Source organism: Alligator mississippiensis, chromosome 1 (assembly GCF_030867095.1).
Source record: "Alligator mississippiensis isolate rAllMis1 chromosome 1, rAllMis1, whole genome shotgun sequence".
Lineage (NCBI taxonomy): Eukaryota > Metazoa > Chordata > Crocodylia > Alligatoridae > Alligator > Alligator mississippiensis.
The window spans coordinates 458,952,651-458,970,853 of NC_081824.1; the positions used below are offsets into that span (position 1 = coordinate 458,952,651).

At 42.7% G+C, this 18,203-nt stretch overlaps 1 protein-coding gene across 1 annotated transcript in view; it reads right to left on the reverse strand.

Moving 5' to 3' along the window:
• Positions 1 to 697: 697 nt before the first annotated feature.
• The window catches only part of EED (embryonic ectoderm development), a 29,446-nt gene continuing 11,940 nt past the window's right edge, over positions 698 to 18,203 (reverse strand). The window contains exons 3-12 of the mRNA XM_006259001.3: positions 14,288 to 14,380; positions 13,035 to 13,100; positions 12,183 to 12,308; positions 11,978 to 12,059; positions 10,063 to 10,154; positions 8,450 to 8,583; positions 7,017 to 7,122; positions 6,051 to 6,209; positions 5,608 to 5,681; positions 698 to 1,028 (exon numbers count right to left, since the gene is read on the reverse strand). Of these exons, the coding sequence (XP_006259063.1) occupies positions 902 to 1,028; positions 5,608 to 5,681; positions 6,051 to 6,209; positions 7,017 to 7,122; positions 8,450 to 8,583; positions 10,063 to 10,154; positions 11,978 to 12,059; positions 12,183 to 12,308; positions 13,035 to 13,100; positions 14,288 to 14,380 (1,059 nt within the window). The 3' untranslated portion in view covers positions 698 to 901. The remainder of the gene's footprint in view (positions 1,029 to 5,607; positions 5,682 to 6,050; positions 6,210 to 7,016; positions 7,123 to 8,449; positions 8,584 to 10,062; positions 10,155 to 11,977; positions 12,060 to 12,182; positions 12,309 to 13,034; positions 13,101 to 14,287; positions 14,381 to 18,203) is intronic.

Below are 18,203 nucleotides of genomic sequence, written 5' to 3' on the forward strand. Positions count from 1 at the left end.
CAATTAGGTATATACCTTTCTAAATACCATACTGTATGTTAGAAATTACTATTTTCAAAGTAAATATGCTTGATTTGCTTTTACAGAAACTGAACCTTTGAAGGGACACCATCACAAAGAAAGCTTGCAATTTTTATTATTTTTATGCAGGAGGAGGGTCAGAAGGAGAACATTTTACCAAAAAATTCTAATACATGCCTTTAAAATTGCCAGCAACAATTTGTATTAAAATATTTCACTGCAAAATGTGAACACTGCAACATTGAGTTAGTTCACCAGAATCACAAGACTGAAATAGTTTATCTTTTTCTCCTACTATCCAGCCAACTGAAATGCCTCATGCAAAAAAAACAGTATAAACGGTGAAAAGTACAGGCAGGTTTTAAAAACCACTGGGTTTTAACAATTAAATGTGTAAGCAATATAGAGAAAGGAATGCGTTCAAAATATTTTTAGCAGAATTTAACGTATTTTACATTTCCATGTGTAATTATACCTTAATGTAGTCCCTTGGAAATATAACCTGCTTTTTTAAACAAAAACCTACATAAGCCTGCAATCTTATGCTGCTAAAATTTCTAGCAAAAGGTTACCACATATGTGGTATATACCAGCTAGATACAAAACAACTTTATATATCAGAGGATATTAACAGATTAGCTTCAAGTCAATAATTGAAGTCACTGACACAGAAAGCTTTACAAAAATATTTGTTTTTTATTAAAAGCAACAGACTCTGAGCAGAACACAGTACAAAGAATGTAAACATCTCTAAGTTCAGCTCCACCCAACTGAACATGGGAAGGAGAAAGACTATTTTAAATGCAACTACAGATCTAGCAAGTTAACAGATTATATTGTAACCTGACAATATATTTTCTAAATTTTAGGAAAAACTGACTTATCGTAGTCTGTCCCAGCGCCAGATACTGGCATCATCACACACAGCTATAAGGATACTGCTATCCCTGCTAAAACTGGTTTGTCGAATGGCAGCAACACATTTGGGATGAGTAAGTGTTGTACACCTGCAAGTAAAAGAAATTCATTTAGATGCAGAGTTAAGTCTGCATTTGCTATTACATTCTGGAGTCCTTATATACCTTGCCAGCAGTCAGGTGAGGAAAACTACTGACTAAAATGATACCACCTAAGTAAGGAGAGGAGAACTAGGCCATTGGGATTTTCTGAACTCATGTAAACTTCTGACACAGTGGGAAATTCTTCTTCCATTGCTATTCCTTCCTGCACCCCTAAAGTTAATTTTCATTAAAGCTTTAGCAAAACGTGTATTGTATCACCTTACTTGGATTTCTGTAATAAACACAAGCATTCATTTGTTATTAAGAATACACAATTTTATTTGGGCAAATGAAAAGCTGGACAGAAAAACAGGAATCTCTCAGATGTTTTATCTCCTTACTTATCTGCAGTAGGTCACTTGGGTAAGCCAGTAGACAACTGGAAATTAATATTTAACCCCCCATGAAGTATAGCATGTAGCTAACCTATGTAACTCTGAGTTACTGTGACCACAGTCCTTTCCTTCTCTCTACTCCATTAGTTGCTAACCCCCACTCTTCTTAACTTTGTACACTCTTCTCTAAATCAGTCTTTACAGGAGACATTTTTTTTACTGCATCTACCTACAGCATCCAGCACAATGCAGCCTCAACCCAATTAAGGTCTCTGGGCATTACTGTACTACAAATAATAAAGACAATGTTCATTTTAACCCATTCCTTTACCACAGAAATTAGAGCTGAAGGTGTCGCTACTTAACAGTTTCTTTTTCTGTCAATATACTTGGATTTAAAAAAAAGGCCTTCAATATGGTCTCCCATGACGCTCTTATAAAAAAAACTGGGGGATTGTGGGCTGACAGAGTCCATGGTCTGCCAGGTTGGGAACTGGCTAAGGGGTTGAACCCAGACTGTTAGTGGACAGGTCTGTGTCATCTTGGCAGGAGGTGGCCAGTGGTGTCCCACAGGGTTTGGTTCTTGTTCCCATGCTGTTCATATTCTTTATCAATGATTTAGAAGAGGATGTGGAAAGCATGCTAGCCAAGTTTGTGGACGATACTAAGTTACAGGGAAAAGTGGTCACTCTAGGGGATAGGACATAGATCCAAGTGGACCTGGACAAGCTGGAAAAGTGGGCAGAGCAGAACCAAATGCAGTTCAATAAGGATAAATGCAGTGCTTCATCTGGGGAGAAGCACTCATCAAGACGGAACTGAAGGAGGAGAAAGTAGAAGGATTGTGGGTTAAGTTACATGGGGGGCAAGGAGAAAGGGATTTGGTGGTAGGGGTCTGCTACAGACCCCCACACCAAAGGGAAGAACTAGATTCGGGGCGCCTGAGGCAGCTCTCAGAGACCATAAAAACTAAGGAGGTGGTAGTCATAGAGGACCTAAACTACCCAGACATCTGCTGGGAGACACAGACAGCAAAGTCTCACCATTCACGCACGTTCCTATCCTGCGTACAGGACCTCCACCTGACGCAGCAGGTACACGGTCCCACTAGGGGGAATGCCTTACTGGACCTGGTATTGGCAACGGGGGATGACATGGTAGGAGATCTACAGATTGGTAGTCACCTGAGGGACAGTGATCTCCAAATAACAGAATTCACCATAAGATGTCAAGTGGGTAAGGTAACTAGTAGGGTGAAAGTGCTAGACTTTAGGAAAGCTGATTTCAATGAACTCAGGCGATTAGTCAAGGACGCACTGCAGAGTAGGAGTTTTGAAGAGATGGGAGCCCAGGAAGGGTGGCTGTGCCTTAAGGAAATGATCCTTCAGGCACAGAGGGAGACGATCCTGATGCGAGGAAAAAGAGGGAAAGGGGCCAGGAGGCTTCCTTGGTTGACCAGAGAAATCCAGGGCAGCCCGCGGACTAAAAGGGGAGCATATAAAAAGTGGAAACGGGGAGAGATTACTAAAGAGGAGTATACCTCCTCTGCTCGCATGTGTAGGGAGGCAGTTAAACGGGCCAAAGCTACCATGGAGCTGAGGATGGCATCCCAAGTAAAGGATAACAAAAAATTGTTTTTTAGATGTATAGGGAGTAAAAGGAAGGCCCAGGGAGGAATAGGACCCCTACTAAATGGACAGAAGCAATTGGTGATGGACAGGGGGGGACAAGGCTGAACTCCTCAATGAGTTCTTTGCCTCAGTGTTCCTAAGCGAGGGGTACAATAAGTCTCTCACTGGGGTTGTAGAGAGGCAGCGCAAGGCGCCAGACTTCCATGCGTAGACCCTGAGATGGTGCAGAGTCACTTGGAAGAACTGGATGCCTTTAAGTCGGCAGGCCCGGATGAGCTCCATCCGAGGGTGCTGAAGGCACTGGCTGACATCATTGCACAGCCACTGGCGGTAATATTTGAACACTCATGGCGCACGGGAGGACTGGAAAAGGGCCAATGTGGTCCCCATTTTCAAGAAGGGGAGGAAGGAGGACCCAGGTAACTATAGGCCAGGCAGTCTCACCTCCATTCTAGGCAAAGGCTTCGAAAAAATTATCAAGGCTCACATTTGCGAGAGCCCAGCAGGACAAATTATGCTGAGGGGAAACCAGCACGGGTTTGTAGCAGGTAGATCATGCCTGACTAATCTAGTCTCTTTTTATGACCAGGTTACAAAACACCTGGATGTAGGAGTGGGGGTTGACGTCGTTTACTTAGACTTCAGGAAGGCCTTCGATACGGTATCCCTCACCATACTGGTGAACAAGTTAAGAGGCTGTGACTTGGATGACTACACAGTCCAGCGGGTGGCGAATTGGCTAGAGGGTCGCACCCAGAGAGTCGTAGTGGATGGGTCGGTATCGATCTGGAAGGGTGTGGGCAGTGGGGTCCCGCAGGGCTCGGTCCTTGGACCGATACTCTTCAATATCTTCATCAGCGACTTGGACGAGGGACTGAAGTGTACTCTGTCCAAGTTTGCAGATGACACAAAACTGTGGGGAGAAGTGGACACGCCGGAGGGCAGGGAACAACTACAAGCAGACCTGGACAGGTTGGACATATGGGCGGAAAACAACAATGCAATTCAACAAGGAGAAATGCAAAGTGCTGCACCTAGGGAGGAAAAATGTCCAGCATACCTACTGCCTAGGAAATGACCTGCTTGGTGGAACGGAAGCGGAAAGGGATCTTGGAGTCCTAGTGGACTCCAAGATGAACATGAGTTGGCAGTGTGACGAAGCCATCAGAAAAGCTAATGGCGCTTTATCGTGCATCAGCAGATGCATGACGAACCGATCCAAAGAGGTGATACTTCCCCTGTATCGGGTGCTGGTCAGACCGCAGTTGGAGTACTGCGTGCAGTTTTGGGCGCCGCACTTCAAGAGGGATGTGGATAACCTGGAGAGGGTCCAGAGAAGGTCCACTCATATGGTTAAGGGCTTGCAGGCCAAGCCCTATGGGGAGAGACTGGGGCACCTGGACCTCTTCAGCCTCCGCAAGAGAAGGTTGAGAGGCGACCTTGTGGCTGCCTATGAGTTCATCATGGGGGTGCAGAAGGGAATTGGTGAGGTTTTATTTACCAAGGTGCCCCCAGGAGTTACAAGAAATAATGGCCACAAGCTAGCAGAGAGCAGATTTAGACTAGACATTAGGAAGAACTTCTTCACAGTTAGAGTGGCCAGGGTCTGGAACGGGCTCCCCTACCCTGGGGGTCTTCATGAGGAGGTTAGATAATCATCTGGCTGGGATCATCTGAATCCAGCACTCTTTCCTGCCTATGCAGGGGGTCGGACCCGATGATCTATTGAGGTCCCTTCTGACCCTAGCATCTATGAAGTAACTGGCTGCATGAATATAGGTTAGGAGGAGATGTCCTGGCCAGTACAGTGGCTGAAAGGGACCTTGGGGTTATGGTTTATCACAGGATGAACATGAGCCACCAGTGCGATGTTGTAGTCAACAGAGCTAATAGCATAGTGGGATGGATTAGCCAATGTGTCGCGAGCACGGCTAAGGAAGTGATACTTCCTCTCTACTTGACGCTGGCGAGACCCCAGCTGGAGTACTATGTCCAGTTCTGGGTGCTGCACTTCAAAAAGAGACGTGGAGAATCTTGAAAGGGTCCAGAGAAGGGCCACAAGAATGATTAAGGACCTGGCGGACAAACCTTATGAGGAAAGACTAAGAGATCTGGGACTGTTCAGCCTGGAGAAGAGAAGAGTGAGGGGGGACTTGGTGGCCGTCCATAAGTATGTAAGGGGTGAATATTGAGAGCTGGGACAAAAAAAAAATTGTTCACTAGGGCACCCCAGGGGAGGACAAGGAGCAATGGCCATAAACTGTTAGAGGATGGTTTCAGGTTGGATGTAAGGAAGAACTTATTTATGGTAAGGGTGACCAGAATCTGGACTAGACTTCCCAAGGAGGTGGTACAGTTCCCAACCTTGGAAGTCTTCAAGAGGAGACTGGACGGACAACCTGCCGGGATCATTTGATCTCAGCAGTATTCCTGCCTAGAGCAGGGGGGTTGGACTCCATCTTTTGAGGTCCTTTCCAGCCCTTAATTTCTATGAGTCTATGACCTTCCTTCACATACTGATTTTAAAGGACAATCTGGGGAAGTAAAATTTATACTCACTTGGCTTTATGAGGATCTTCTATTTCTAAATCCCAAACATAAAGTTTGCCAACCTGATTGCCCAAAGCAAGCATCTTTGAAACAAGAGAAAGAGCATGGCAATTACCAAAGAATGGAAATGAGGATTTTACAAAGACTGTAGGACTGGCAACAGTTAACACACATCCAGTATTTCATATATTCTCAAGTCACTCTAGAACTATTACATTTTCACACCACATACAATTAATTTGCCAGTTATACTATGCATAAAATGGAGATGAATGATAATGGAAATCTTCCACAAGGCTCCCAATGAGGAGCCAGGATAGATCTGGAATTTTCACGTCTTAGTACCAAGCTACTTTTAGTATCACATTAGTTCATGTGAGCCAAGCAAAAATTCCTCATTTGCCCTTCTCTCAACCAAACAGATGAAGAGTTATTTCAAAGCTCATGCTTACCTTTTGCCAGAAATCCATTGAAAACCTCATATACCAGATATCACACTGACTGTAATCAAATCGCCCTAGTATGGTCACATTTGACTCACTAGGCTTGATTTTATCTATATCATCCTCCATTTTGCCAGGTTTCCAGCACACAATGGCATTTTCACAAGACTATCGAAAGAGAGAGGGGGAAAAAGATATCACTTGCAATATAAGCCATTAAAGTACTTTCCTTTGTTTTGAACTGTAAATGTTAACCAAACTTCTCCTCTAGACCAACCCTCCATTACGTGAGGACATCATATGATATCATAGTTCTCTACCCAAATGTCTTGTCCATACCCTCCTAATATGGCATATGGCACCCAGAGTACTTGCCAATAACCTTCAACTGCAAAAGGGCACCTCTCTAAGTATGAAAATGAAGTGCACTCTGACAACTTAAACATAACAAGGGAGTTTTCATTCCATCTATGCACGGATCTGAAGACAAGTTAGTACCATTTTGAACTCTGTCCTCACTAAAAAGATGCTATCTTGTTTTCAAGTCTCTGAGCAGACTTGAAAACCAGGGCCTTAACCCAGTATCTACAGGGCAAATGTTTTTACTGTTAAGACAACGAGGCATCCCACAGCCCTTTCAATTCAAACGTATTTAATTTCTCCCTTAGGTTGCAAGATCTAGCATACTGTCCTAGAAAAGAGAAGTCTTCCTTTGTCCTCTGAATATTGCATCCAAAACCCAGTATTACTTTTAACATGTCTTTATCAGAACTATACTTAGAAGAATTCCAGATTTTAGACACAAAATGCCTATACATAAAGCACTTGAATTCAACTATTTGCCACTCTGTTTAGGAAAGCTACATCACATGGCACAGTAAGTTAACTTAACAGCCCCTTCTACCCAAAAAAGCAAACAAACATCTTAAAAAGAAAATAACTTTAAGCAACATGGTTAAACAGTAAGCACCTTACCTTGGAAAGTATTAGATCTCCTAACCATCGTACACAGTCAACATAGTTTCTATGTATGTCTCTGGTAGAAAAGTCAGGAAAGTGAATTTTCTGAGAAATAAAGGGCCTGTGGGGAAAACTGACATGTCAGATCCAGAAACACAAGAGAGAAAATTTCACTTTTAATAGATTAAACTCACAGAAAAACGTAAAAACTATGAAGTGTTTTTACCATAAGTCAGCTAATAGTTATCAAAAAGTAGATTTCACAACCTTATTTATTACTTGATTACTATATGGCTTTATCTGTTACCTACATTTGTTATTGTAACAGGGGTCCCTAACTCCCAGTGCTGTGCAAGCTGCAGGGGTTCAGGATGATTAATTAGGTTATGCCCCATTAATAGGGAGAGAGAGTGCAGTGGCTGGAAGGGGCACAGCTCCACAACAGTAAGGCATCTGGCCAAGGCAGGGTAGCCAAGTGGAGCTCCCTGAAACACTGTTAAGAGGCAAGTTACAATGAGTAAGCCCATAAGGGCTTAGACTGGCATTAGCCAGTAACAAAAGAGAAAGACCTGAAGAAAGGGCTGCTTGGGTTACAGGGAGGTTTTGAGTACCTTTTGTTGATGGTTTTGTCTGTTTAAGCTGCAAGGCACAGGGTGGCTAACAGGGGTGCAGTGAGGACCCTGTGGGCACCAGGCATTGAGGACACTGGGTGTTCTGGGGATCTGGGGCAAGCCAAGGCCCCGGGAATGAGACTGAGCTTGCTTGGAATCCAGGAGCAGGTGAGTTTAGCCCAGGAGAAAGACTGAGCTTAATTAGGAGCAACCTAGCCATAGCCAGCTACACTGAGGCCCTGGAGTGATTGATTGGGTCAGACAGAGGAGTTCTGTGATGAGCAGGGTGGAAAAAGGCACCTGAAGTGTCACTCTGGCAATCTGAGCGCTACAACCCAAATCAAAAAATAAGATCAAGGCGTGGCAAAGAAAACGGAAAAGTATTTTTAGGAGGCTGGATGGTCAGTCAAGATCCGTCTGGATCTTCAGGGTACACCAGTGTCACAACAGAGGCACAAGGCCCATCAAAGTTATCCAACTCTATAAAGTTTGCAGAAGGGATGGCTATGACATGTATTAAAATATAGTGATATATGCACAGTTTTAATAACTGTAGTTAAGCAGTCAATTCTATGGTCAAGTCGAAAGGAAAGAAGTGGAATGAGTTAAACACAGTGACAAGATCTGTAACTAACCAAAACACTATTGCCACCAAGTTTCATTAGGATAAAACAAAATGATTTAGAGTTCAATACAACTCTTAAGTCAAGGGAACTCCCACACTAATTTTTAGTGAGAGATGATCTAGGCCCCTAGTGAGAACATTCAAAAAGAAACCTAGGAAGGAGGGAGGGAGGGAGGGAAGGGAAAAAAAAAAAAAATCAAGATTGTATTTACCTGTTGGTTTTATTTGGGTTGTACTCATAAGATTCCTTGATAGCATTTATCATTCTCTTTGAATTGATTCTCCAGAGTTTCAGGGAGTGATCCATCCCACAAGACATTATTTTTTCCCCAAGAAGATCATAATCCTGTGCACACAAAAATACGCACATATAGTAATTTGCAGTATACTGATTTTGTTTTTATTACATGTTGAATATGGCCACACCAGCACTTTCACTATATGGAGCACGTTAAACTTACACATTTCAGGTGGAAAAACATTAACTATAATAATTGAAAACTCTTTCTTGTTAACGGTACCACATGCTGGTATTCATGCCTACTCTTTCAAATACTACAAAGGAAAATTGAGTGAGACCAAGAGAAAACAAATATAAAGATATCTGCCACAACATCAAACCCATGGAATTTATTGCTACAAGGAATATTTGAGGCACAAAGCTCAGCAAAATTCAGGAAAAGGACTGGGCATTTATATGAAGGAAGACCATCTACAGTTATAACCCCCACCCAAAGCAGTTTTAAGAGTGGTATAAATCCTCACATTTCAGGAAATAGGGAAGCAATGGCATTATGAAGAAAGTTTTCCACCTGGGCAAATTATTTTAAATTTCATATCACAGAGCCATCAAAAGTGGGCAGAACAAGCCTATGTAACTATGCTGGTAATGTAATTCATTCTCTCCCTTATTCTCCCTTTCTGTGAAGGCTGGCAAGTTGCACAGATAATGTCAGCCAAACACTCAGGAACTGTACCACCGTCATGTGTTAGGTTATTTAATGGAAAAGTAATGAGATTTTTTTAAAGATATTTAAAACTAGTCCTTTTTTGGCACCTTCTACCTAATATTTGTATTATGTCCACCACCATGGAAGACCAACGAGGGCTACTCTGTTAAAGGACTTGTGGGTTGAGGGCCCTGGACTGAACAGTTCTCAGAGCAGGGGCTGCCTTAATCTATTCTACATGTATGCCATGCAGTCTATGGCACTTCAAGGACTATAAATACTGAAGTATACGGGTATTTTAAATTTCAATTGTTTCACCTAATCACCTGCTAAAACAGACATTTGATATTGTTACAGGAATTAACCAATTTTCTTAACCTATGATAAGTTTCTTGACTCTTATTTTAACCTAGCAGTTGAGATCAGTTTGGATGCATGCTGTCCAGTAATTTGTAAAGTATTTTCAGTAGAGAACATTTGAAGACCTTTCATATTTCCCAGTGCTCCTGCTCTTTAGCCCTATTAAGGCAATTTACCTTCAGGGGATATTGCAAAATATCCAGCTTTTCCAAAGGAGATGGTGTGGGGCAGGTGTTCTTTTTCTGCAGGTTGTCAAGTTTAGTTTTTTTGGTTGTTGGTTTGTTTGTTTTTTGCAAGGGGGGGGGTTGTGTTTTTTTTGCGGGGGGAGAGCGCAGCACATTGGACTATACAAGTCCAGTATAAAGCTACATTTTAAATATTCAATTGTTCATGCAGTTTGAGTTTGAAACATAACGTGTAAAGCTGAACAAAATACAAAAGGATAAATGATAAACTAACCAGGATTAGTACCCCCTGCATAAATCTAAAGTTACTACCCTCTGTTTTCTACTTACTGCACTTAAAACCTCATCCCTGTGCCCTTCTACTCCGCCAAATATTGCAACCAGTGTATCTGTCTGAATGTTCCACAGTCTCAGTGCATGATCTGGTATAAAAACACAGAAGTTAACAAGTTAACCTTTATGCATTTGTACCTGAACAAAGTCAGTTTAGCCAGCACTTTCAAGAAGAGAAATTCCATGTTAGTATTTACAGTACACCAAGTACATTCTCAGATTACTACAAGTGTCAACAGTATTCAAACTGTGTGTTGTTACAGTGTCACTTAGCACATCAGATATAGAAAGAAAGTGTTTTCTCAGCTACCCAATATAATGCCAGCTGTCATGTCAGACAAATTGCACTACTTCCTCCTTCTCTACTCTACCCTCATCTTTCAGGTAATGTTACAAGTGGCTAAACAGTGCTTGGATCTGTGATTTCACCATCTGGTATTCTCTGAGAAGTAACACTTAGACATACAAGCTTACAATAAGCAAGAATCATGCAGTCTAGATTTTCAAAGTTTCAACTATACTCGTATACATAAAATAGTCAGGAAATGTAGCGTCCTATAGATCAGACTGTGCATGAAGTTAGCTACAGGAATTAAAGTTTTCTGTTCTTGTTCAGTCTTTGCCATAATACTATACTACTGAAAGCAGCTTTTAGTTTTTGAAATACTCATGGTTGATAATTCTTGTTATAGAGCATGGGTGTCAAACATATGGCCCGTGGACTAGAACCAGCCTGCAGAACCGTGCCATCCACTCCTGGTGCTGCCCCTGAGTCTGATCACAGCCATGTGGGGCATGACATGGGGCTGGTCTGTGAGCCTGGTCAGGCCCACAGACCCTGTCTTCTTCCCCTTCCCCTGCACCCTCCAGGCACAGATCCCAGAGCAGCTGAAACAGGCACCCTGTGCGATGCGGTCTGGACAGAGCAGCAGCCACAGTGCTCTGCACCACAGGTGGTGCCCATTTTTGGATATGCACTGCACATGGTGCCTACTCCAGGCAACAGGGACTCATGCTGCATACGGTGCAAGTCTTGGACTGGCTGGAGCAGCACCGTCTGCGGTGTGTGTCCCAAAGCTGCTGGGGAGGCCACTGCATGTAGTGTGGCTGCTGCTCCAGCCAGACTGTGCCTCACACAGTGCCTGTTCCAGCTGCTCTGGGATCTGCGCTGCATGTAGCAAGGGTCCCAGCCTGGCTGGAGTAGCTGTCGGTCAGGTATGCTGGGGGAGAAAATGGGGGAGGGAGTCTGTGCAGCCAATCTGGCCCACAGACCAGCCCCATGCCAGATGAGGCCAGACAAGTGTAACACTCCTGGTTTAGCGATTATGATTGGCTGGACATTCTAAATAAAATTCATAAAGAGCCCATATTAAAATCTACATTTTTTTTCTTTCACTTGCACCAATTTTACCCAGGTAAATGCCAATAAATTAAACGGAGATCTACTGACTTACACTGAATTGACAGGAGGCTGAAACCAAGATTTGTTTTTTCGAATGTTGAACAATATCTGCAATGTTCTCATCTCATCACTAGATGTCAGGGCAACTCCGCATATAAATAAATAATTTAAGTCATCATTATCACAAAGTTCCAACAATTCCTGCTTGCTCAGTTGTCTCCCCCAATACCCACGTACTTTCCTTTCTACAAAGTGTGATTATATGCTGTCCTCTGGAATTCCTTCTAATGTAGTGAGTGGGTTTCACATACGCAAATGTAAAACTAAAGAGGTTAATTTGGTCTAGTTTCAAGGGTTGGGGGGGGTGGTGAGGACTCATTTTTAAGTCACTTGTCAACCTCTGTGTTTTGGTGGGTTGCCACCAGTTTCATTCACATCCAGCATCATATGTAAAGAACAAATTCTAACTTAAGCAGATGATTCTTAACCAAAAAAAACTGATTTTCTCACCTTTGCTTACAGAAAGGAGGAGATTTGGATCCCTTGGATGAAATTTTAGTTCATTGATTGCATTTCCATGGCCCACATAGTGCTGGAACAGATTTCAGAGAAAAAAGTTATTTCTGCCCCTTGCATCGATATAAGTTTAGAACAGACACTACTGTATGCTAATTTGTTGAGGTACAACCTAAAGTTTGGAACTGTGACCACTCACCTTTATACACTGCATTGTAATGGGATTAATTATCCTAATAATACCCCTGGAACCAGCCACAGCCAGAAGAGGATGACTTGTATTGCTATCGTAGGTCCATGCACAAGTATAAAAGTTTTCATCTGCCTAAGAAGCGCTATGTTAAGGACTAAAGGAACAGCTACAGAGTTTTACATAAGATGTTTGAACAACACACTGGTGTAGGCCCCCAATTACAGTTTTGTGCGAGTGCCCAGAGGCCTGCACTCAAAGACTAAATATTTATTGATATTTCTATCAATACCAACTCCACCCTTCTCTGTAATACTTTTTTGTCATGCCCTCATTCTAAATTACACATATATAATGATGTATTTTGTCTACTATCCCATCTCCTCCATTAAAAATACTCAAGAGTAGAAATGAAACAAAGACCTTTGCTAGTAATGATTTGGTTTAAGCTTTGGACTGCAATTCAGGAACTCCCAGGTTTCAACCCCACATCTTATACCAACTGCTTTGATTTACCTGTTGCTAAAAAGGAGTACACCACCTGCTTCATGGGGATGTTGGGAAGGCTGAACATGAAACACTGTACAATGTATTAGTTCTGGGAGGCTTCAGTTGATATGGAACAGGTATAACAAATCAATTGCTAGGAAGAAAGAGAAGATTTCTGGGCAGAGGTAAGTTTGTACCTATAGTGAAAAATGTACTTTATCACCAACAAATGTGTTCACAGTACTGTATCCCAGGGAATATATTCATTTATTTTTCTATGCAGTCTCTCCAGTTTTGGTACACTGAGGAGTAAACAACTATTTCTCAGCTTAATCTTCTAAAATTATCTATAACATCATTTTTGGAGGATACATCAGCATCCACATAAGACTGCAATAAACGGATTTCTCCTTGGGAATGACATTCATATAACGTAACCTGGGAGGAAGGAGAAAAGAAAGAGTTGAACGGATTATTACTTTCACGTTAAATAGCATGCATTTACCAAAAGCAGCTGTATACTGATCTTCAAACAGAACATGTGATATGTATTTACTACACAGATCCCACCCACTACCTGTCCCATTGTGGCATGTGGAAATGGTGTGATGCAAGCATTCATAGTGTCTTAACCTCTGCCTCAAGAAAGCAGTCTTCATGGTGGCCTTTCCCAGGTTTATACCTGGAAGCGTATTTCATACCTTAGAATAAGTTAATACAACTAGTTCTAACTGGATTCCAATTTTAACAAGCAACTGGTATCTGGTTTAACTTCTCTCGTATAGAAACATGGCTTGTTTCATTTCTTTTAATTAGTTTAATTTAATGCTTTAGTTTAGTGCTTATAATAATTGCCAGAAGGATGACCTTGGAAAATGAAGACTTTTCATTTATTCATAATACATAAGATGCTCCAGGTGCTCTCCAGAAACACATTATTTTTGAAGCTGTAATGATGTGGAAGCCTGTTAACTAAGAACCCATGAAAATTTATTTCATATAGGCTACTAATCTTTAGGTACTGTCAGTAGCTGACACACTGAAACTTATATAGATCCCACTCCATATCTCTTAGCCCTTTTTACACAGTACTCCAAAAAGCTAGACTTCAGGGGAAGAACATTGTTCACATCAGAGGTGGTCAACCTGCAGCACATGTGACACAAGCACGGGTATCCTGTGCACATGGAATGCAGCAGACTGGGGAAGCAACGGTGGCGGGTAGAAAACAGAGTAGCAGATTGGGCAGAGATCACAGGGCAGAGAGCAGAGCAACCAACTGAGCAGAGGAAGGGAATCAAAGAGGCATTCAGGGAGGGTACAGGGCTAATCTGTGGCATACCTATCAAAAAGGCTGGCCCCTACTGGTTCCCATGAGTGAAGAGGTTTTAATAAAACAGATAATTGTATTCTCAAATAGCTCAAGTGTACCATCACACTACACTCTACTGGATTTATTTTTCTTGGGCACATTTACAAACTCTGGGAGAAAACAGACACACACCATTTCATAGCATAGTATTTTAACACAAAGCATAAGTAGAGTGATTGGAAGAAGAAAGAGAAACTGGCAAACAAAGACACAACCACAGAGGCACATCAGGTAGAAATGGAGTCTTACTCACTCTGTTGCTGCCTACAGTGGCAAAAACTAACGGATCACCTTCCTTACTATGCCAGTTAAACTGGACTCCAAACAAAGGCTGGCCATGGTCCTCCTGTAAAGGAAAAGCCAAATCAGAAATGCAAAGGGACAAAGATCACAGATGCTTGTTTCTAAGAAATGAAACTCATTCCACAGGGCAAACTAGCTTACTTGGTGCAGTCTCTTCCCACACTGCTATGTTTTCATATGAATTTTATGAACCTTTTTAAAAATGTGCATCACAAAACTCTGTTGTCTTAATGCCAGTAAAGCAGGGGTGCTCAACTCCCAGCCAGCAGGCCATATCAGGCCTGCAGAGCCCAGTCATTCAATCATAAGGTATCTCCAAGGGCCTGAAAATTTGGCAGCATAGGAACAGTGACAGCATTAATTGCTGCTCCCCTGCTTCTGAATTTCTGGACTTCTGAGGAGCTCTGCAGGCAGACAGTGTGGCCCTGTAAAGTTAGATTGGGCATGCAGGGCTGGTGTGGCATGGGGCCCAAACTGGGAGGGACCCAGCTCACGAACCAACCCCACACTATTCATCTGGTCCAAGGAGCTGAAAAATTGAACACCATTGTCCTAAAGTACATTCTATTTCTCTGGCATTTTAAAGGGAAAGAGAAAATATTTTGTCTAATGATTTAAGACTGAGACTGATCATTAGCACTCCCAGGTTCTACTTGTAGTTTTTGATATCTGCTTTTGTCACATGACCTTAGAAGAGGCAACTTGTGTCTGAGACCAGGGGCCTACAGTCTCTAGCTGTGCCAGCATAGCTATGGTGGCAGAATCCCATAGGGAAGAGGCAATATATACCTGCAGAAGCGTTTTTTCTGACTCTTTAGCTACAGCACCCACCTCTGAATGACAGGTCCTCTTCCATCATAGCTATTCTGAATAGGGAACAGTCTTCTGACACCCCCAACCAATGTAGCCGTGCCAGCAACACTTTGTAGTGTAGGCCAGATTACATCTACATAAATATTTCTTTATACTAATACAACACACATCCAGACTATTAGTCAAATCGTAGTATAAGGTATACAGTATAAAGTGTATCAGAAGTACAGGTAAAAACTATATGGGTTATAACTGTCCATAACAGGCACAAGCAGACAGTAGCAGGTTGTATGTCCTACTTTTTAACTAGGCTATAATGAAATAGTAGAGGTTCCCAGTATAAAATGGTGATTATTTTCCTAGCTACAACACCTCTGTGAAGTTAACAATTAAAACAGATTTCCAAGCATTTGGTTGAATTAGGACAGAACTGCCAAATGTTAAAATAACTATGCACAATCTAAATCTGTAAAATATACAGATACAATTATAATAAATCTTAAAAGCTAAAAAGACTATTAGCTAATAAGACAATTGACACTTATAACCATCTTGGCCAACCCAACTGAGGGAAAAGGACCCAGACAGCATGCAGGTCCTACAGAACTCCCTAGGCGAGGCCTGCCTTGGGATGCCACCAAAGGGTGATGCTTCAGGGTGCCCTTCAGATTTCATAGACAATGGGGCTGGAAGGCACCTCGGAAGATCATCGAGTCCAGCCCACCGCCCGAAGAGCAGGAAGTCAGCGGGGGTCACAGGATCCCAGCAAGATAAGCATCCAATTTACTTTTGAAGGTGTTCAATGTACGTGCTTGAACCACCTTCGATGGCAGGCTGTTCCAGACCTTGGGGGTTCGGACAGTAGAGAAATTCTTCCTTATGTCCAACCTGAAACGGTCTTGCCGTAGTTTATAACCCTTTGACCTCGTCATCCCTTGGTGTGCTCTGGTGAACAAACGTTCCCCCAGATACTGGTGGTCACCCCTGATAAACTTATAGGTGGCCATCAGATCATCCCTGAACCTGTGATTTTCCAGGCTAAAGAGCCCCATAGCTCTCAGCCTGTTATCGCAAGGTCTGTTTTCCTGACCTCTGATCATGCGCATGGCTCTTCTCTGGACTCTCTCGAGCTTCTCCACATCCTTTTTGAACTGTGGAGCCCAAAACTGGACGCAGTACTCCAGCTGCGGCCTCACCAAGGCCGAGTACAAGGGGAGAATGACGTCCCAGGATTTCCTTGAGAAGCATCTATGGATGCAAGCCAGCATTTTGGTTGCTTTACTAGCCACAGCATCGCACTGCAGGCTCATGTTCATCTTGTGGTCAATGATGACCCCCAAGTCTCTTTCTTCCATAGTGCTACCCAGTGTAGCACTGCCAAGCCTATAAGGATCCTGCAGGTTTTTCCTCCCAAGGTGGAGAACCTTACGTTTTTCAGATGACCTTTCTGCTATGGTTCTTTTGAATTTCATGTTGTGTTTGTTGAGGGGAGAAGTTAAGAGTTGTTTTGGGACAGCCACAGACCCTCTGTTACTCCCAGGGAAGATGACCCGGGAGTAACATTGAGGGAAGGAACTCCCATGGACCTGAGGCAGGAGAATGGGAAGGTTTCCTATGCCTAGATGTGAATGTGGGTTGGGAAGTACAGTTAGAATTGGCTGGAGTGTTTGCTCGTATGAGGCAGGGAAGCAGTAGTGGGAAAGAAAGACGAGTACTCAAATTTTCACATTTTGTGGTGTACTTTGCAGAGTCTACTATTGTTCCTTAGCTGTGGGGTATTTGTCATTTATTTTAAGTGGCCTTGAGGCTTCCTGAACAGGGCAAATATAAATCTAAAAAACAATATAAGCGGTGACCAAAATGGATGTCCTTTATTAACTAACAATGGTATTTTGTTGGATAGATACCTGGCTGGGGTATTATGATCCCAGCACTTGTTCCTGCCCAGGACAGGGGGTTGGACTTGATGATCTGTTCAGGTCCCTTCTGACCCTAGAAATTATGAAACTATCTAGTCTGTATTTCCTTAGCTTGTTAATGAGACAGTGAGGAGACTACCAAAAGCCTTGCTAAAAATCAAGCTCTTTCATATCCACTGGTCTCCCCTCATCCACAGAACCTATCACCTTATCATAGAAAGAATTCAGCTTGGTCAGGCATGACTTGCTCTGTGTGAATCCATGCTGGCTTTCCCTGATAACCCTATTCTTTAGGTGCTTCACAATGGATTCCTCGAGGACATGCTCCAAGACCTTTCAAGGTATTGAGGTGAGGCTGCCTGGTCTGTAGTTCCCTGAATCCTCCTTCTTCCCCTTCTTAAAAGATGAGCACTATACGTGCGCATTTTCAGTCATCCAGACCTCATGCTACCACCATGAGTTCTCAAAGAGGATAGCCAATGGCTCTGAAATTACCTTAGCCAACTCCTTTGGTACCCCCTATCTGGCTCTGCCAACTTGAAAGCATCTAGCTTCCCCAACATGTTCTGCCATTACTATAAGCTATTTGTCTCCTTCCCTCTAAGGCCAACTGCACTGCCACCTAGGAGCTGCCATTATTTGTGAAAGCTCAAGTAAAGAAAAAAAAGGAATTAAATACTTCAGCCTTGTCTGCATCATCTCTAACTAGGCTGCCTCCTGCATCCCATAAGGGACCTATGGTTTCTCCGGTCTTCCTCTTACTTTTGACATACCAGTAAAATCCCTCTTTATTTTATGTGAATTGCCTTTCACATCCCTTGACAGTTGCATCTCAGACTGTGCCCTGGTCTTCCTAATTTTCTTCCTGCATGCCCACATGAAACTCTTACACTCTCCTCTAGTAACGCAACCAAATTTCCACTTTTTATAGAATTCATTTTGAGTTTCAACTCCTTGAAGACACTGCTGTCTAGTCAAGGCTGGTCTTCTGTTGCACTTTCCATTCTTTCACCATTCGGGATAGCTTGCTCCTGCACCCTTAAAAGAGCTTCCCCTTACAGTACAGCCAACTCTCTTGGATGACTTTTCCCTCCAGGCTTACCTCTCATAGGATCCTACACACCAAGTCCCCAA